This window comes from Orbicella faveolata, unplaced genomic scaffold, assembly GCF_042242905.1.
Source record: "Orbicella faveolata isolate gen_17 unplaced genomic scaffold, um_ofav_v1 contig_24, whole genome shotgun sequence".
NCBI lineage: Eukaryota > Metazoa > Cnidaria > Anthozoa > Scleractinia > Merulinidae > Orbicella > Orbicella faveolata.
Window position 1 is genome coordinate 35,410,223 of NW_028301552.1, and position 21,447 is coordinate 35,431,669.

General features: G+C 42.0%; 1 protein-coding gene and 2 pseudogenes across 1 annotated transcript; all 3 read left to right on the forward strand.

Annotated features, from left to right (window-relative positions):
* Positions 1-668: 668 nt before the first annotated feature.
* Positions 669-6,266, forward strand: LOC110056651 (uncharacterized). The gene has a single exon (XM_089291442.1). The coding sequence runs from the start codon at positions 743-745 to the stop codon at positions 4,517-4,519; it is 3,777 nt and encodes a 1,258-aa protein (XP_089147568.1). The 5' UTR covers positions 669-742; the 3' UTR covers positions 4,520-6,266.
* A 2,670-nt stretch (positions 6,267-8,936) lies between these two features.
* LOC149111414 (uncharacterized) lies at positions 8,937-13,228 on the forward strand (annotated as a pseudogene).
* Positions 13,229-13,840: 612 nt separating this feature from the next.
* LOC149111415 (uncharacterized) lies at positions 13,841-20,306 on the forward strand (annotated as a pseudogene).
* The last annotated feature ends 1,141 nt before the right edge of the window (positions 20,307-21,447 follow it).

The following is a 21,447-nucleotide window of genomic DNA, read 5'->3' on the forward strand; positions in this document are numbered from 1 at the left end:
TCTACCCCGAACACGGTGATAGGTTTTTTGATTTTCTCTAATAGTATAAGTGCACACAGTCGCACTCTACCTGCCCGGTTGACTGATGGAATTACTGACTGACTCCTTGACTGACTGACTGTTTGACTTACTGACTGACTGACTGACTGCCTGCCTGCCTGCCTGACCGACTGACTGACTGACTGAATGAATGAATGAATGAATGAATGAATAATGAATAATGAATGAATGAATGAATGAATTACTCATGAACTGACTGACTCACTGACTGACTCACTGAATGAATGAATGAATGAATGAATGCATAAATGAACGAATGAATGAATGAATGAAAGAATGCATGAATGAATGAATGAATGATTGAATGAATGAATGATTGATTGACTGACTGATTGACTGACTGACTGACTGACTGACTGACTGCATACCTGATTAACTAAGTGACTGACTGACTGACTGACTGGTTGGTTGATTGATCCGATCTTAAAACTTTCCCAAGACCAAAGTGTCTAAGAAACACACCCGGCTAATGAGGGCAGGGCACACCAAATAGAACCAGAAACATCAAATAATTAAATTCAACAGTCCACCAAAACCAGTTGTATTTTGTTATCACAATGTGTCTCGTGTATTTGTACTTACAGATTGCCTCGAGAGTCCTCAACAAACTGTCCACGTTTCCATATTTGGAAGTGATACCAAGACTTGTGGCACCAGCCTTGAACCATGTCGCACAATAGCAATGGCGGTTGACCAAGTGGACTGGGGCGGGCGCATCGTCCTCAATGGCAATGGAACGAAGCAACAGCCATTTGACTGCGGGAATAGCATCACGAATGGCCATCATTCTGGTATTCCAGTGTCCAAGAGCGTAACAATGACTAGTTTAGAATCGACTCTAGCTCATGTTTCGTGTTTGAAAGGCATTCATTTTCACCGATTAAACGAGAGATTGTGGATAACATTAACTGGCATAAAGTTCTTTGGTACCCCTCTCAAGTTCAATGACTCCAGCAATATCTCGCTTGTCAACTGTTTCCTTCAAGACACCCAAGAGACTGTCACTGTTCGTGTGGCAAAAAGCCTGAATACCAGTCTCACTATTCGTCGCTCAACCTTTCAGAACAATTCTTTGTGTTTGAAAATCCATTTTGCACAAGACTCTGGAACAGACATGGAATTTTCATTGCATTTAGATAATACTACATTCTTGAAGAATGGATTAAACGCTAACACTACAAGGGGTAGTGTCGTATTATTGAACGAAACGGGATTTTCGCGTAAAATTCAACTGCGCATAACGGCCGACAAGATCGTGTGCGCTGCAAATATAGGGCAATTCCTATCTGTCGATTTGCCCACAGCTGTTACCATAGAAACATACAACAGCATTCATCTTGACAGAAATCATTACGCCAACTTGTCTCGTAGCCTTTACTATTCCAAAGTGAAGATGACAAATGTGGTATTTGTTAGGTTGCAGTGTAAGAATAATTATGAAATAAGGTGCCTGACAATCTACAGCAGAAAAAACGCAACAGTAGACGTCAAAGTTTCCGAGTCGCGTTTCTACAACAACAGTGTGAGCCAAGGAAAGAAGGCGCCAATTTTCCGGGTCGTGGGAACTGGAGCTCGAGCAGGGGCAATTCAGATCTCCAACACAACTTTTGACAGGAATAATCAACTTGCAATAAGTGTAAGCCCTAACTTCAGAGTTACATTCGACAATGTAACAGTGTCTTCCTCGGTGGCTGGTGTCGTTATGTGGCCGCCTTATGACCAGTTGCTAAAGGAGAGTGGTTTTCATTTAAACGTTGTTGTGAATAACTGTACATTTCGAAATAACAAGAGAGATTTGTCTGCTTTGTTGAACAACAGTATCAATGTCGGCTTCCGCGTCACCAACACGCTATTTGACGGCAGAGAGAGAACAGAAAATCAGTCAACGTTTGGTATTCGCGTCATTATACCTTACCTAGAAAGGACAAATGTTTCTGCTGTTACAAAAATCGAGATGGAAAATGTCACCTTCATTGGACGGCCATCAAATAAGTTTGTGTTGTTTTCCAATGGGAACAAAACGGTCAATATACGCCGATGCATATTTCGGGACAGCTTTACTGTAGAAATAGACGAATGGAGAAACAGACGATTCAAGAACATGTCTAGCTATGTGGCAAGTCAGGGGGCACTTTTGTTTCTATTCGACTCCGATGAAATGGTGGAAAGAGGATGCGTTTATTCTAATGTTACATACAAGACCCATCGCAGGTGGAGATACACAAGTCACGTCTTGTTTGAAGACACCTTGTTTCAAAATAACTCTGGAAAAATCTCAGGAGCAGTTCAGATCATCAATGGTTACGTGAAGTTTCACAGATGCAGTTTCATCGACAATTTTTCCGAAAGAGACTTTGGCCAAGTATATGTCGGGTACGGAAGCGCTAAGGTCGAGTTTAAGAGCTGTATGTTCAAACGCACGAAAACCGAAGGGACATACCAAGGCATACCAAGATATACCTTTGTAGTTGGAAGATTTCTGCATTCAGAGAGCGGAGGCCCACTTAAGATAGAAAACACTTCCTTTCACTCCGACATTGACGACAGAAACAAGCATCAGTCTGTTTTGAGAATATATTCAGGCGGTTATTTCCACATGGACCAGAGCTCAACAATCCAGTGTGCAATAGGCAGCTACCTCCAGTTCAAGAATCTCTCTCACTTCATTTACCAAGGTGGAAAGGGAAACGATTTTTGCCGTCTTAACGTAACAACTGAACTCTTCAGTTGTCGAATGTGCCCTTCTAAGTTGTACACTCTTGAAAGAGGATATACTAGAGGGCTAACCATTCATAAGTACATTGAGTGCCTTGACTGTCCATTTGGAGCTCACTGCGACGGACCCAACAATATTCTGGCAAAACAAAATTTTTGGGGTTACAAAATCACTGATGGAAATAATTTCTCTTCCTTAAAATTCTTGCCTTGTCCTTGGGGGTACTGCCGTTTTCAGGACTCCTATTCATACCACGACAACGACTACAATGGTTGCTTTGGTTTCAGATCTGGGATTCTTTGCGGTCAATGTGCGGCTGGGTATTCTGAGACACTGTTTTCTTCGCATTGTAGGAAATCATCAGAATGCAACTGGAATTATACGCTGTGGAGTTTGATGGCCCTTTACTATGTCTTGTTGATCATTTATTTGTTAAAGAAGCCTTCCATGGTACTGTTTTTAAAAGAGCAGATTCTGTGGTTTAGGAACGATCGACAACGAGCTGGATCCCTGGAACTCTCAGCGGGTCACAACGAGGAAGACCTAGAGTATGGCTACATTAAAATTGCGTTTTTCTTCTATCAAGTTGCTGACTTGCTTAGCACTGATTCGTTAGAGAACACGATGGCCAAGGTTCCTTACATTTCCACAGTAGTTGCTCTTTTTAACTTTGAAGTAAATGTCGTCGACAAAGGAATCGGCTGCCCATTCCCTGGCCTCACGGCGGTTACAAAAGAGCTCTTCCTCTCTGCCCTAGTTTTTGTCGCCATAGCTCACGTCTTCATCATTTACTGTCTTCATTTGGCGGTGAACCTGACCTTGCGGAGAGGTAAGCCATTGTTTGCTCATTACGTCGCCGTTGCCGTGGAGATACTGTTGCTAGGTTACGATCCCCTTGCAGAATCATCTCTCAAACTGATGCACTGCGTATCTGTTGGTTCCGTGTGGCGTCTCTACTTTGATGGAAACATCGTTTGTTGGCAATGGTGGCAGTATGGTCTCCTGGCATTTAATGCAATTTTTGTCGTTCCATTTGTTGGTGTTCTTTACTGGGGTTCAAGCAAACTTTATAACAAGACTATATCTTGGAAAGAGTTTGTTGGGGCTTGCATCATACCACTTCCCTTCCTTGTCCGCTGGCTTGTGAAGGGTTTATACCGCCGCACCAGGCAAAATCGCAACCCAACTCAGATCCGCGATGAATGCACCGATGAAATTTCCAAGATATTGTACGGCCCATTCCGTCCACCCGGTGACAAAGATCAAGGCACGCTCTACTGGGAAAGCGTTCTGATTGGTGGAAGGCTTGTCCTTCTCACATTCCAGTCCTTCATTCCAAATGCCATGCTTCTTTTCTTGTGCATGTCCACGACATGTGTCCTGATGTTGGCCCTTCATTTAATCAAGAAGCCATTCCGAGACCCTGTGGCGGACAAACTTGGAACTTTATCTCTGGGCTTGCTGGCCTGTGTAGCGATCATGAACCTCACGGCGGCCACCTTGACGTCTTTTGCTGTGAAACCCGAGGGGCCTAACAGACACATCATGGTGGTTTTAAGGTGGATTATAGTAGCTGTTCTTTGCTTCTTTCCCGTGGTGATTGCACTGCTATTCCTGTTTGCATTGTTTTCTCAGCTAGTTCGGTTTGTCCTGTTCCTCAAGCGGAAAATATACATTCGTTTTTCTGCGCGGAGACTGTACTACGAGTGTCTAGATGACAGCACCGCTTTTCTAACTGATTGAAATGGAAAGAACAATCCAAACCTGCAGAGCAATATGGAAGGACATTCTTGTGAATCAACTATTGAACAACTCGATCAACAAACAACGGCCAGATTTCTATAAACAACTGTCTTGAAATCAAAACCAAGACAATTGTTTCGATCGGCTAATCATGCAGACAAACACAAACAACCCAGTGAACTGTTTCAAATTGTGTAAATGGCGCCAACCGCGGGAAGACATGCCACCTGCGAAAAGCGCGGGAAAACTCGCCTAAGTAAAATTATGGTTGGATTAGTTTTTATCCTGATTTACTGAGACTTCCAAGTAATATAAAATGCGTTTTTAAGAACCTATTGCCTCTTTTCAACCCGAGTTAAAAAGAGTGGAACTAGCACATGTTTACTTTCACCTTACTTGCCATAATTAACTTAAAACCATTATATTTTATTATGTCATAAGCAGGGGTGGTGGATCCAGGATTTTTCTTAGGAAGGGTGCACCACCAAGGAGTGGCGAACTGACTAGTGAAGGAAACAAATTTTGAAAGCGAATACTAAGAAGAGAGCTTCATTCCAGGGGGGTGCACACCCCCTGCACCCTCCCCCTAGATTCGCCTCTGCTGAGCATCTTGTTAAGACATAGCTTTGTTACAGTATCTATATAACAGGGTCTAAGTATTTGAAAGCCTACTATACTGCAGTCGACGTTTTGAAAGTACAAACTAATGCTTTGTTTTTTTTTCGTCATATAATTGAGAGATAATTGTTACAAGTCAAAAGCAGTCTTACTGGTACTTAATAACTTAAAACAACTTTTGAAAGTTTCAAAACAAGCGGAAGATTAAAAGATAATTTTCTGTAACAGTTCAACTCTGATATTGGCCGATATTAGAGTATTGGCATGGGAACTGGTCCCTGGGTGGGTAGAGGGTTAAAAAAAGGACAGGCGGAGAGATCCCAGTGCAGACTGGGCAGAGAGATCTCCGCTCAGCTTAACCAATTTCCTTTTCTTCCCTTTCCTACTAGGGGGCATGTTTACAGGCTAGCACAGTACCCAATAAGATCCTCTTTTCAAGACGTAAACACCCCCTAGATTTTTAGACCTATACATGATTTTCTATAACCTATTTCATACCTGACCTAAAAACATGTCTCAAATAAGATCCAAGGAATGTCTATTGCTTATGTAAACATCCCCTGATGAGAACAATTAAGACCGCAGTACACCAAAAGCAACCCCTAGTTCAGACCAAAACAATTCAAACTACAGTGTGTAATATGTTGAGTCCCTTAAGCCCATCTGGCTTGTAGCTGTCAGCACTTTACTAGAGTTTCTGTGGCACTTATGCTGCTAGGAGGTTTGCTACCCCCCCCCCCCCCCGCCCCGCCCTGCATGGGATGCTAGTCCATGTTCTGTCAGGTTGCCCCAATATTCAAAATGACGCAAAAATTACAGTGCAAAATAACACTAATATTTAAACCTTTAGTAACATGCAGTATTTTATTTTATGCAAAGTTAACACATTCCTTTGAAGACAATCTAAAACTAAGCAACCTTGTAACTCTATGTCAAAACCCCAGAGGGGGGGGGGGGGGTGACTCCCACGTCAAAAGGTCAGGGATGCTCGTTGTCTCACTGAGGGGTGTAAATCAAGGATTTTGGTCTCACTTGGGGGTGTTCAGGACAAATGCCACTACTTTTAGCTGTTAAAGTATCTTTTTGTGTGCAATCAAAGAAGTAATAATAAAAATAAATGTTCTCATTTCCTCTTGTAGCCTCGATTTCCGCCGCTCTCTTGAGTCCAGTCTACCAGCACAGGTTCGTCTTCTAAACAGCGGCTGGTAATCAAGCCTAATAAAGCCTGAGCCATGCCCTGATTGGTCTCTTGTAGAGCTTTAATTCAAATTTTTAGATGAGCTCCCCCAACCTTTTCGTATGGGATTCCTCTCCTCTCGGTGGTTAAAACGTCTGTTCCTTTATATGTTTAGGCAAACATCCTCAATCGTCTATTGATTGTAATGTTTTTGATTTCCTCAATTGCAAAAGATCTGCTTCAATTAAGATTTTTTATTCAATTAAAATTTGAGCGAACGTTTCCCAAGGTTTTGAACGGGTATGTGTCGTTCTTTATCTACGAACTTTCGATTTAATTCAATTTATTTCATTTTAGACCTTTCCCAAGCCTGTAAGACAGTTACAATCTTGACGAGTAATGTTTGAATTCATATTCGCCTTTGGACTGCAAACGGAACGAAAAGAAGAACGTTCACACTACGCTGGAGGAACTTGAGAACGGAGGTTTCACTCTGAAAACGCATCAAATGTACATCTTTTCCGTCCACACTACGCCGTAAGAATTTAAAAACGCAACAATCACCGGTTGTTTTGGATTTGTGTTTGAGGAAAATTCGAGAGGGGAAATCACATGATTATCGCGACTACATCATTGTCGAAAAGCTTTGCTTTCAAAATGCTTTCCGTCCACACGACAACGAAAAGCCGCCGTTTTCAAATTCCTCCAGGAGGAGGAGGAAGCAGCGTTGCCGAGTGGTTAGGGCGCCAGACTTGAAATCCGGCGGTAGCGGGTTCAAATCCCGCTTTGATCACTTAGCTGGAGTTGTTTCTCAGTAGATCCTAGTTCAACTCCTCGGTCATGCTTGTTAATAGCCAACTGGTCTGCCTCCCGCCAGTTAGAATTTTTAAGCGTATTATGTTCATTTGAATTATTTCTTTTTCCACTTTCGGTAGCGCGCCTGAGAACTAGCTAGGTGTAGTTAAACGCATTGTCCACTATAAAAAAACAACATTTTTTCCGGTTTTAGATCGTTTTCGAAAAGCTCCGTTTTCGTGACTAATTAGTGTAGACGGTAGGCCTAACCGAATAAATAAGGCGGCGTTTTCAAATTCCTCCGGTGTAGTGTGGACGCTACTGACCTAAGGCTGCTGAAGGATTTGTGGAGATCCCGTATGGGGTGGATGGCGTCGACGGGCCGGGAAATTGTCGACAGTCATGTATCCCCACGAAAAATCTTACGCGAAAGTCCGTGTTAAACGATTTTTCCTCCGACCACAAAGTAAAGGAATGGAGATTAAAATATCCCTAGTCAGCTCAGTGTGGCGAGGAAATTCTTGTTCACTTTGGTTAGAATGTTAGTACGTTCCTGTCGCTCTCTGCAGTGGCCGAAAATTTGGATCGTCACATAACGTTCTCTTAAGCGTTGCGTGACCGTTAAGTACCGCGTTACGGCGGACGAGACGGCAACATCGTTACGTTACGAGTGTCGTGTAATTACGTTACTTGTTTATTGATATAAAAAGTTTAGTTACCAAGCAATCGAAGACGTGTCCGTTTCACGTAATAACATTGTGTTCCCAAAGAAAAACGAACGTTATCCAGTACTATATTGCCAGAGCAGCATAAACTGTTTTTGCATATTATATTAAATCGACGCCTGCATAGAGGGTGTTAAAATGTAAAATACAAAATATTGCGGGTTAAAAGTTTTTAAGTAAAAAGATTTTTAGGAAGATCTCCTGTGCGTTTGTTTCATCGCAGCTTAAGTCGCCGACAGTGAAAATACCTTGAATTACGATTGTTTCGAAGGAAAACGAAGAGAATACTGTCATGGGGGGGAGAGGCGGGGTGAAAGAAAAAGAAGTCGTGATGCTTGTTCTCTTCAAACTGACTTGGCCCAGTTTCGAACCAAGAGAAAGCTATGACACATGCAGAATGACCTAGTGGCCTCGTTTGTATGTGAAACCGCTGAGAACTAGACTCCTTTTTTATAAGAATATTGTTTTTCCGGCCGAGGCTGAATAATCTTATTTTTCTGCCGATTTCAGGCCTAAATTTTCTTGTGAATATTCTTAGATCATAGCGTGTGACATTTCTATTTTCAAATGTACTTGGTGTCTGAATGGTATTAAAGTAATTTTGGAGCCAACCTGCATGCAGGCATGAAAGCCTGATACAACGCACATCACTTCGTGCAGAAATGTTATTAGCATCGAACATGTGGCTAGTGCTGTTATTGTTGTTTTTTGGCTAGTTTTGCCGTTTAGAGAAAGGAAGAATTTTATACGGATAAGTTTAAAACATAATTGTTTTGTGTTTGCAAATCATTCAGCATAAAATGAGCCTCGGTTTATTCTTAAAATATTCGTAAAATGTTGTTTATTTCAGCCTCGATAGTCTTAAAATATATTCTTACAACAAGAGTGTATTTGAACACTTACTTCTCCCGTGCAGTAATAATTAAACTGAGAGGTTTTCATGCCCTCTCATTTTACACCGTTTTAAAATTAGGGTCGTGTAATATTTCATTTTTATATGCACGTGATCTACAGCAACAGGTAGAGTCGTTTCGTTTTCCAAGCGAAGTAAGTCATTAAAATGCAGTGTTCTAAATCGTTCCCACTAAGTTCAGCACCAGACATGACAGTTAACATCGCGAGTTTCTCGATGGCGGAGTATTGGCTTATCTTGTCACATCGTCTCCTGGTATTCCTTCTACTCCAGTTTAGCACCAGAGTCGGTGAGTGGAATTTTTTCAAGTTTTGAAAACAACCAAGAGGCAAACACTCTCCGTTTATTTCCACGCTGTTTACATTTGCGAGCTAGTTGCAAAATAACCAGTAAAAATGTGGAGACAAAGTTTTCGATCGCCAGGTTCTGTAAGACAAAAAGAAAACGTGTATGTTTAACTGCGCGAATGAAAGACAAACGGGTGGATTGCCACAGTTAGTTACCTGTTCAAATGAGTAAATCGAACAGATAGCTCTGTAGAAGTACTGGCAGTCACATCTCAAGTTTCTCAGGGGGACCCAACGGATCGCTTTAAGTAAATTTTAGGAAGGCCTTAAATACCTTCCTATTTTCTTAAGTCAATTGTCGCCTTGAACTTTCGTCATATGAGAGATATACTACTTCTTGTTTTCGGATTGATAAAAATGTCGTTTTGTGTACCGAAAAAAACAGCCAGCTATGATTTTCGAAAAGGCAACAGCTGCCAAGGTTTTCGGAAAATAAACAAAAACATCTTTGTTGAAAGCTGTACGGTATCGCTTCTAAGGTGTTTCTCGTCGAAACTGAAATCTTACGAAAACGGCTACTTATCCTCCCTTTGAAGTACAAGTTTGAAGTTAAAATTAGCATGAAATAAGCTGGAAAGAGTTATGCTATTTCTGCCGCTATTTTCATGACAGACCCGCTGCTATCTCTTGAATACCAGCTTATAATTAGTCAGCGACAGATTGTAAAGTGGATTGCTTTAACGAAACTGATATAACACAAAACTTAGGTGCTCAAGACCAGAAACATAAACATGTGTATGACGTGCATGTTTCTCGCCACGGAAAAGACTCCAGTGGTTGTGGCTCTCTCGACGAACCATGCAAGTCGATAGCGCAGGCTTTGGGCTTAGTAGACTGGGGCGGACGTGTACATCTCAATGGGACTGGAACCGAGCGAGATCCCTTTGACTGCGAGAATGTTACGCATGATCAAAATCCGGGGATTTTTGTTAACAAGAGCGTGACGATGCAAAGTTTTCAAGAGACCCCGTATGTTTCGTGCGCGGAAGGATTTCATTTTCAAACTAATACGAAGGAAAGCAACAGAAGAGTGTCAACAACATTGTCGAGATCGTATTTGAAGGAACTCCTCTCAGGTTTCTGGACTGTTGTTGCGTTCAGCTTGTAAACTGTACTCACCAAGAGCCAGCCGTATTGCTTTTTATTTTCAAGGAAAGAAAACGTTGACGGTACAACGGTCAACATTTTGCGATTGTACCTCATCCTGGAATTTTGACGATAAGAGCTAATCTATCTACGAGACAGCAACTGGAGCGATCGCAGTGCTCTCGATACCCTGATAAGCCCTGGAAACTAGGCTGTGTCCAACGCGATGCCCATAAGGACACCCACCCCCTGTGGCGGTGTGATACTCACGTGATATTCCAAGACACTTTATTTAAGGAGAACGTTGGCTTGGTCGCGGGCGCAGTATATGTCAGTAACGGAAATATCACATTCCAGAATTGCTCGTTTCAAGATAATTTGGCGATCAGGAGAACAGCGCAAGTCTATTCCGCCTGCGGAACTGGTAGAATGGAATTCAACAACTGCACTTTTTTAAAATTCCTGAAGGCAGAAAATTTGGAAACGTTGCTTTCTTTTATTCCGAAAGTGAAGGACCTATCATCTTGCGAAATACTTCCATGGTTTCTGCCATTGCTGAAAGAAGGTCGAATACTGTTTTTGAAATCTCTAATGGGGGCTACGTCCACATCGACCATAAGACGACCATTCACTGCAGCAAGCGTAGCATGTTGTCGTTTGAAAATGCAGCGCATTTTGTCTACACCGAGAAAAGAGCGAGCTTTTGTAGGCTCAACATCACGGTTGTGAAGTACACTTGTAGACTGTGTTCTCCTGGTTATTACAGCCTTCAAACAGGGAGATCTCACAGCTTCGCTGTCGAGAATTCATTTCCGTGTCAGCCGTGTCCATTAGGAGCTAAGTGCATTCAAAACAACATGAACATGGCAGCCAAAGAGAACTTCTGGGGATACCAGGTCCCGGAAACACGTCATACAGCACTGCTGAAGTTTATTCCATGTCCCAGGGACTACTGTCAATCTCCAAGCACCCAATCACAAGCCTTCAGCAGTTGCCGTGGAAACAGAACTGGTTTTCTGTGTGGTAAATGCGCTGCTGGGTACACTGAATTACTGTTCTCTGCCAATTGCCGCCAAACGAGTCAATGTAGTGACAATTTTTTGTGGCTGGTTATCATTGTTTTCTCAGCTGGCATGGCTGGATATCTGTTAACCAAACCACCCCTCCTGCGCCTCTTGTGTGCAAGAAAAGTCCTATGGTTTATAAGGAAGAAGGGGAATGTACAATCACGAGAAAAGAGTCGCCACATCAATGAACAGAGGGACGCTGGCTATCTAAAGATTGTCTTCTACTACTATCAAGTGGCTGATTTGCTCATAGACAATTCAGTTGGAGACCTGGTCCACAGAGTTCCATATATTTGCATCGTGGTCTCTGTATACAACTTCCAAGTTCACGATATCTCCAGAGGAATTGCCTTTTGTGGGCCTGACAGCAGTAACAAAGGAGTCGTTTCTTTCTATGCCAGTTTTTGTCACAATGGCGAATGTTGAAAAACCGATGAATTCGATAGCGTTGATCCTAGCAGTATGCATGACACCTATCATATATGAACTCAGTTAAATAACCTTGTTCTCCATGAGTTCTCGTAGCTCAGTGGATAGAGCGCCCGCCCGGTGTTCGGGAGGTTATGGGTTCGATTCCTGTCGGGGACTCAGAATTTTTCTTTTTTCTTTGTCCCACGCTCGTGTCATGTTGATTAATTCGCCTTCACATTTCATTACCGAGCTTAAAATTCACCATCTTTATTAACTTATCAATGGCGAATGTTGTTGTCGTTTATTGCGTCCACGTCGTTGTTAACCTTCTGCGAAAAGGGGAATGCCATCGGTGCACCATTACATGGCAGTCGTCCTGGAGATACTGTTGCTAGGTTACGATCGACAAGCGGAAACGTCGCTTGGTTTGATCCACTGTGTATCCATTGGATCTCAACGTCGGTTTTTCATTGATGGAAACACGCTTTGCTGGCAAACATGGCAGTACCTTCTTCTTTGGTACATCGTGATATTTGTCGTTCCCTTCATCGCTGTTCTGCATTTCGGTTCTCGAAAACTCTATAATTCCTCCATTTCTGCAAGCGGCTTTATGGCAGCCTGTGTCTTTCCTTTGCCGTTCCTCGCCTATTGGCTTATAAAGTCCGTTTGTACAGGAAAGAGAGAAGAATCTGCCATGAGACCAAAGGGAAAAGAAGACGAAGTGATGGAAGTCTTACAAGGGCCATTCCGTCCGCCCAGTGATGGTGACCAGGGCACTCCGCACTGGGAAAGCGTCTTGATTGGCCGACGGCTCATCCCTCTATCATTTCACTCCTTCATCTCAAATGCTATGCTACGCTGTCGGTTCTTGGCCCTGGCATGTGAACTAATGGCCATCCATCACATTGTTAAACGTCCTTTCCGAAGCACCACAGCCAACATAGTCGAATCCACGTCCTTGGTTGTGTTGTCCATCCTAGCGATTATCAACCTGATCAAGGCAACTCTTCTCTCCTCTGGTATCACTCCTGAAGACGAAAACAAATTGTACATCGATGGTATGCAGTGGTTCGAGTTGGCAGCCACGGCTACCGTTCCAGCCTTACTGTCTCTTCTCGCTGCCTTTGCGATTCTGTCACACACAGTGTGTTTGATTGTTTGTCTCACAAACCGAGCCTGTAAAAGTGCAACGGTCTCTGGCAGCACTCGCAGATCTCTTGAAGATTTAAGAGAACCTCTCTTGAACAACCAAGGAACTAACATTGAGGATAGCTCTTGATAAGGGCAACACTTCGATGACTTTTCTTTCAAGAAATCAGACAATTGCATGTGTATTATCGTAACAGAATTTAGTTAGTTCGGACATCGTAAAAAGAGAAAGTTTACTGTTAATACACGGCAGTTTGACTTACTAGACTGAATTCCTTTTTTTCTGGGAGAATAGGGCCATTACACGACAGTTTGGCTTCTATAAAAGATAATAATTTATGCAGATGGTGACAGTGATTTCTTTTTGTCAATTACCTTGCCACATTTACAGCATTAAAGCCTTAATTTTTACTCATGAGGATTGCCAGTAGGTTTTGATTCCATCCTTGATATTTGTTTCATTTTGGTACCACAGGGTAAATAATAGTCAATGCACTTTCAGAAGTTTTCTGCTTTCTTGCCATACAATCAATCTCTACCCGAAACACGGTGATAGTTTTTTTGACTTTCTCTAATAGTATAAGTGCACACAGTCGCACCCTACCTGCCTGGGTGACTGACGGAATTGTTGACTGACTCCAAGACTGACTGTTTGACTGACTGACTGCCTGCCTGCCTGCCTGCCTGACTGACTGACTGACTGACTGACTGACTGACTGACTGAATGAATGAATGAATGAATGAATGAATGAATGAATGATTGACTGACTCACTGACTGACTCACTGAATGAATGAATGAATGAATGAATGAATGAATGAATGAATGATTGACTGACTCACTGACTGACTCACTAAATGAATCAATCAATCAAATAATCAATCAATCAATCAATGGGTGAGTGAGTGAGTGAATGAACGAATAAATGAATGAATGAATGAATGAATGAATAAATGACTGACTGACTGACTGACTGCATACCTGAGTAACTAACTGACTGACTGACTGACTGACTGGTTGGTTGATTGATCCGATCTTAAAACTTTCCCAAGACCAAAGTGTCTAAGAAACACAACCGGTTAATGAGGGCAGGGCACACCAAATATAACCAGAAACAGCAGATAATTAAATTCAACAGTCCACCAAAACCAGTTGTATTTTGTAATCACAATATGTGTCCCGTGTATTTGTACCCACAGATTGCCTCGAGAGTCCTCAACAAACTGTCCACGTTTCCATATTTGGAGGTGATGACAGGACTTGTGGCACCAGCCTTGAACCATGTCGCACAATAGCAATGGCGGTTGACCAAGTGGACTGGGGCGGGCGCATTGTCCTCAATGGCAATGGAACGAAGCAACAGCCATTCGACTGCGGGAATACAATCACAAATAGCCACCATTCTGGTATTCCAGTGTCCAAGAGCGTAACAATGACTAGTTTAGAATCGACTCTAGCTTATGTGTCGTGTTTGAAAGGGATTCATTTTCACCGATCAAACGAGAGATTGTGGATAACATTAACTGGCATAACGTTCTTTAGCACACCTCTGAAATTCAATGACTGCAGCAACATCTCGCTTGTCAACTGTTCCCTTCAAAACACCAAGGAGGCTGTCAATGTTCGTGTAGCAAAAAGCCTGAATACCAGTCTCACTATTCGTGGCTCACTCTGTCAGAGCAATTTTTTGTGTGTGAAAATCCACTTTGCGCCAGGCTCTGGGACAGACATGGAATTTTCATTGCGTTTGGATGATACTAAAATCTTGAAAAATGGATTAAACGCCACATCACTAAGAAGAGGTGGTGTCGTATTATTGAACGAAACGGGATTTTCGAGTAAAATTCAACTGCGCATAACGGCCAACAAGATCGTGTGCGCTGCAAATATGGGACATTTCCTATTTGTCGATTTGCCCACAGCTGTTACCATGGAAACATACAATAGCATTGATCTTCACAGAAATCATTACTTCTGGCCTCATAGCCTTTACTTTTCTAAAGTGGAGATGGCAAATGTGGCATTTTTTCGGTTGCACTGTACGAATAATTATCAAATAATATGCCTAAGAATCCAAAGCAGAAAAAATGAAACACTTGACGTCAAAGTTTCCGAGTCGCGTTTCTACAACAACAGTGCGAGCAAAAAAAAGAGAGCGCCAATTTTCTGGGTTATGGGAACTGGAGCTCGAGCAGGGACAATTAAGATCTCCAACACAACGTTTGACAGGAATAATAAACGTGCAGTAGTTATAACCCCTAACTTCAGAGTCACACTTGAAAATGTAACAGTGTCTTCCTCGATGGATGGTGTCGTTATGCGGCCGCCTTATGACCAGATGCTGAACAGGAACGGTTTTCATTTACACGTTGTTGTGAATAACTGCATATTTCGAAACAACCAGAACGATTTGTATGCTTTGCTAAACAACAGTATCAATGTCGGCTTCCTCGTCACCAACACGCTATTTGACGGCAGAGAAAGAACAGAGAATCAGTCAACGTTTGGTATTCGTGTCATTATACCTTACCTAGAAAGAACAAATGTTTCTGCTGCGACAAAAATCGAGATAGAAAATGTTACCTTCATTGGACGGCCGTCAAATACGTTTGCGTTGCTTTCCAAGGGGAACAAAACGGTTAATATACGCCGATGCATATTTCGGGACAGCTTTACTGTAGAAATAGACAATTGGATTAACAGACGATTCAAGAACATGCCTCGCTATGTGACAAGTCAGGGGGCACTTTTTTTTCTCTTCGACTCCGATGAAATGGTGAAAAGAGGATGCGTTCCTTCTACTGTTACAACCAACACCCATCGCAAATGGAGGTACACAAGTCACGTGTTGTTTGAAGACACCTTGTTTCAAAATAACTCTGGAAGAATCTCAGGAGCAGTTCAGATCATCAATGGTTACGTGAAGTTTCACAGATGCAGTTTCATCGACAATTTTTCCGAAAGAGACATTGGCCAAGTATATGTCGGGTACGGAAGCGCCAAGGTCGAGTTTAAGAGCTGTATGTTCAAACGCACGAAAACCGAAGGGACATACCAAGGCATACCAAGATACACCTTTGTAGTTGGAAGATTTCTGCGTTCAGAGAGCGGAGGCCCACTCAAGATAGAAAACACTTCCTTTCACTCCGACATTGACGACAGAAACAAACATCAGTCTGTTTTGAGAATATATTCAAGCGGTTATTTCCACATGGACCAGAGCTCAACGATCCAGTGTGCAATAGGCAGCTCTCTGCAGTTCAAGAATCTCTCTCACTTCATTTACGAAGGTGGAAAGGGAAACAATTTTTGCCGTCTTAAAGTAACAACTGTACTCTTCAGTTGTAGAATGTGCCCTTCTAAAATGTACAGTCTTGACAGAGGACATACTAAAGGACTAGCCATTCGTAATTACATCAAGTGTCTTCAATGTCCATTTGGAGGTCACTGCAACGGACTCAACAATATTCTGGCAAAACCAAATTTTTGGGGTTACAAAATTACTAATGGAAGTAATTTTTCTTCGTTGAAATTCTTGCCTTGTCCTTGGGAATACTGCCGTTATCAAGATCCCAATTCATACCACGAAAACGAGTACAACAGCTGCCATGGTTTTAGATCTGGGATTCTTTGCGGTCAATGTGCGGATGGGTATTCTGAGACACTGTTTTCTTCGCATTGTAGGAAATCATCAGAATGCAACTGGAATTATACGCTGTGGAGTTTGATGGCCCTTTACTATGTCTTGTTGATCATTTATTTGTTAAAGAAGCCTTCCCTGGTGCTGTTTTTGAAAGAGCAGATTCTGTGGTTTAGGAACGATCGACAACGAGGATTCTTGGAACTCTCAGCGGGTCACATCGAGGAAGACCTAGAGTATGGCTACATTAAAATTGCGTTTTTCTTCTATCAAGTTGCTGACTTGCTTAGCACTGATTCGTTAGAGAACACGATGGCCAAGGTTCCTTACATTTCCACAGTAGTTGCTCTTTTTAACTTTGAAGTAAATGTCGTCGACAAAGGAATCGGTTGCCCATTCCCTGGCCTCACGGCGGTTACAAAAGAGCTCTTCCTCTCTACCCTAGTTTTTGTCGCCATAGCTCACGTCTTCATCATTTACTGTCTTCATTTGGCAGTGAACCTGACCTTGCGGAGAGGTAAGCCATTGTTTGCTCATTACGTCGCCGTAGCCGTGGAGATACTGTTGCTAGGTTACGATCGCCTTGCAGAAACATCTCTCAAACTGATGCACTGCGTATCTGTTGGTTCCGTGTGGCGTCTCTACTTCGATGGAAACATCGTTTGTTGGCAATGGTGGCAGTATGGTCTCCTGGCATTTAATGCAATTTTTGTCGTTCCATTTGTTGGTGTCCTTTACTGGGGTTCAAGCAAACTTTATAGCAAGACTATATCGTGGAAAGAATTTGTTGGTGCTTGCATCATACCACTTCCCTTCCTTGTCTGCTGGCTTGTGAAGGGTTTATACCGCCGCACCAGGCAAAATCGCAACCCAACTCAGATCCACGATGAATGCACCGATGAAATTTCCAAGATATTGCACGGCCCATTCCGCCCACCCGGTGACAAAGATCAAGGCACGCTCTACTGGGAAAGCGTTCTGATTGGTGGAAGGCTTGTCCTTCTCACATTCCGGTCCTTCATTCCAAATTCCATGCTTCTTTTCTTGTGCATGTCCATGGCATGTGTCCTGATGTTGGCCCTTCATTTAATCAAGAAGCCGTTCCGAGACCCTGTGGCGGACAAACTTGGAACTTTATCTTTAGGCGCGCTCGCGTGTATAGCGATCATGAACCTCACGGCGGCCACCCTGACGTCTTCTGCCGTGAAACCCGAGGGACCTAACAAACACATCATGGTGGTTTTAAGGTGGATTATAGTAGCTGTTCTTTGTTTCTTTCCCATGGTGATTACACTGCTATTCCTGTTTGCATTGTTTTCTCAGCTAGTTCGGTTTGTCCTGTTCGTCAAGTGGAAAATATACATCCGTTTTTCTGCGCTGAGACTGCACTACGAGTATCTAGATGACAGCACCGCTTTTCTAACTGATTGAAATGGAAAGAACAATCCAAACCTGCAGAGCAATATGGAAGAAAATTCTTGTGAATCAACCTTTGTGCAACTCGATCAACAAGCAACGGCCAGATTTCTATAACCAACTGTCTTGAAATCAAAGCCAACACAATTGTTTCGATCGGCTAATCATGCAGACAAACGCAAACAACCCAATGAACTGTTTCAGATCGTGCAACTGGCGCCAAGCACGGGAAAACATGCAACCCGTGAAAAGCGCGGTAAAACACGTGCTCGTAAATGAACGTCCCTTGTACATACATTAGCACTCAGGTTATGCAATAGTCAATAAGCCAGGATTTGTATGGAGAAAACGGTTCTATTCTTAAGCCTAGAAGATACGAAGGATTATGAACAAAAATAGACCTATTTCACTTCAAGTGTGTGTTTCCTTGGTTTTCGTGGTCTTTTTAGGCCGATCTATGTGGTTTTAAGCTTCACTGCTTTGTCCTCTATAACAGATGTACAAGGAACGCTCATTTGCGAGCTTGGGTAACCTGTGCGGTTGGTTTAGGTTTCATTCTTCATCCGTAAGGCTTGCCCTGATTGGTTAGGAATGTTCCCAAAACACTCAAGACCCGAGTGAACCAGAGTGCAAATAAAACATATTTACTCTCACGTTACTTTCCAGAGCGAATTCAAAACCATTTTATTTGATAGAACTGTGCTACGCATCTTGTTGAGACGCTGCTTTGGTTTAGTAACTATATGCCAGGGTCTAATCATTTGAGAGCCCATTGATGTCAACTTTTTTAATAGAGGTAATATTAAAGATGATTTTTCAGGCCGTACTGCGCAGTCTCAGCACCCTAATGTTTTTAAACATTTTAAGTATCACTCGATGGAATGCGAATCGATGTTGCGAACCACAGAGACCTTATCTTTGAGGCCTTTCAAATTATTTTTCCAACAGCTTCATTGATTTTTACAACTGCGAAGTTGTTTCATAAAGTGATATGAGAAAGAACAAAGCAAAAAGCTTCACATCCATAATGGCGGTTGACATGAAACTTTAAATTTACTTCATGTAAGTAGTTGCAAAATGTTTTCATTTTGTGATGCCTTACATAACGCAAACAAAAAACGTAAACGAACTCTCGAAAGTGCGCAGCACGGACTGGAAATCATCTTTCAAAGTAAAAAAAAAAACCTCACTTATTATAACTCTTCACTCCCTACGAGTGCCAATTGGTTCACAATGTCTTAACTTTGTGAATATTGGAGAGATTTCTATGTTTTTTTGTCAGGAAAATTGTAGTGCATTAAGTAAAACAATTTTTGAAATTTTCAAAACAAGTAGATAAAAGATTGAAAGATAACTCTCTGTAACAGTTCAACTCTGGTATTGGACGATATTAGAGTATGGGCATGGGAACTGGCCCCTGGGTGGGTAGAAGGTTAAAAAAAGAGGGGCGGAGGCATCCCAGTGCAGACTGGGGAGGGAGATCTCCACTCAGCTTGCCAATTTCCTTTTCTTCTCTTTCCTACTAGGGGGCCTGCAATCACAGGCCAGCACAGTACCCAATAAGATACTCTTTCAAGACGTAAACAGATAAACCCCTAGATTTTTAGACCTATACATGATTTTCTAAAACCTATTTCACACCTGACAAAAAACCTGTCTCAAACAAGATCCTAGTTACCAAGGAATGACTATTGCTTATGTAAACATCCCCTGATGAGAACAATTAAGACCACAGTACACCAAAGGCAACCCCTAGTTCAAACCAAAACAATTCAAACTACAGTTTGTAAAATGTTAAGTCCCTCAAGCTCATCTAGCATAGCTGTCATAGCTGTCAGCACTTAACTAGAGTTTCTGTGGCATTAATGCTGCTAGGAGTTTTGCTACCCCCCACCCCCCCCCCCCCTGCATGGGATGCTAGTCCATCAAAGGTTACTCCCAGACGTTCTGTCAGGTTCCCCCACGTTTTAAAATGACGCAAACATTACAGTGCAAAATAACAATAATATTTAAACATTTAGTAGTGTACAGCATTTTATTTTATGCAAAGTTAACACACTCCTTTGAGGTATTCAACTTGAAATATACAACGTTTCTATATTTGTCATGATTATCATAATGTTTGTAAGCTGCTGCATTTTGTAAACAAAGTGAGAAAAATTCCTTTTAGGTTAACATCTTGTCTACATTTTTTTTTGTGATTATCTCCAGTAGGTTTCTTTGGTCTCATCTTTATTCCATGGAGTAGATTGTATTATACTATAGTTTCTTGATCTTGGTACCAAGCTGATCTTGAATTGATCTGAATTTACAAGAAAAATCCCCTTCCCTTGAATTTCATCAGTCACTCTCAGTGTCTCTGTGACAAAGTCGTCATACTATGTGTCATTAATATAACCAAAGTAGACAAGAACATTGTGAATATAAGCCGGTAAATAAGCATATGTCGAGTACACAGACATCCCCAGGATTGTCACCAATGTTGCATCTGTAGCACAAATGTCAAGGAATATTTTGAAACAATCTGCTGACAATCTAAAACTAAGCAAACTTGTAACTTTAAGTCAAAACCCCAGGGGGGGGGGGGGGGGGCTCCCATATGAAAAGGTCAGGGATGCTTGTTGTCTCACTGAGGTATGTAAATCAAGGATTTTGGTTTCACTTAGGGTGTTCAGGACAAAATGCCACTATTTTTAGCTGTTAAAGTATCCTTTTGGGTGCACTCAGAGAAGTAATACAGTAGAATTCTGAAAGTGACGCTTCCCCTTTCCCCCCCCCCCCCCCCCCCGAAAGTACTGTTATTTTTTTACCTTCTTATTAAATCCCGGAAAGTAATGGCACCCCCAAAAGTAGCGGCCCACCCAAAAGTAGGGGTCCTTTGAAGATGTCACTACAAGAGAAAGTCTCTGTTTTCAAACATGGTTCATGCAAATGGAACAGCCTGAATGCAGGACTGAACATTGACTTGGAGAGTTATCTGTGATTTTATTTCAAACTTGACTGACTTTTTCTTGAAACTACGATTTATAAGCTGTGTTTGTCTAGCAGCAGAGTCAAATGATATACTGTAGGGCAATCAGTTGTATTGTGATATAATGTGACCATTATACTTTCACCTTATAGTACCAACCAGTTTAAGCCTTTTTTTATTTATTAAGTCTCCTTTGTTTATGAAGGTAGTTGGAAATATATATAAATGGAATGTTTAATTTCTTGTGTCATGCATCCCCTACGTCTGAAATGACTGTTACTGTACAAACGTTTTTTAACCATCCGAAAGTAATGGCTACTGAACTCGTAAGTAATGGCTACCCAAAAGTAGTGGCCCCTTTTGCCTGCTAAATCCGAAAGTAACGGGGGGCGTTACTTTCAAAATGTTCTCACTTCTGCTTTTAGCCTTGATTTCTGCCGCTTTCTTGAATCTAGTCTACTGGCACAGCCTCCTTTTCCAAACAGCGGCTGGTAATCAAGCCTATTTTGTTTTAAGTGGTGCCTTTAAGGGGTCAAATAAAGCCCAAGTTGTACCCAGATTGGTCTCCTATAGAGGTTTAATTCATATTTTCAGATGACCACCCCAGACCTTTT

What these genes read in the sequence shown, in the direction of transcription:
- LOC110056651 (XM_089291442.1), top strand. Translation starts at nt 743, where the DNA reads ATGGCGGTTGACCAAGTGGACTGGGGCGGGCGCATCGTCCTCAATGGC.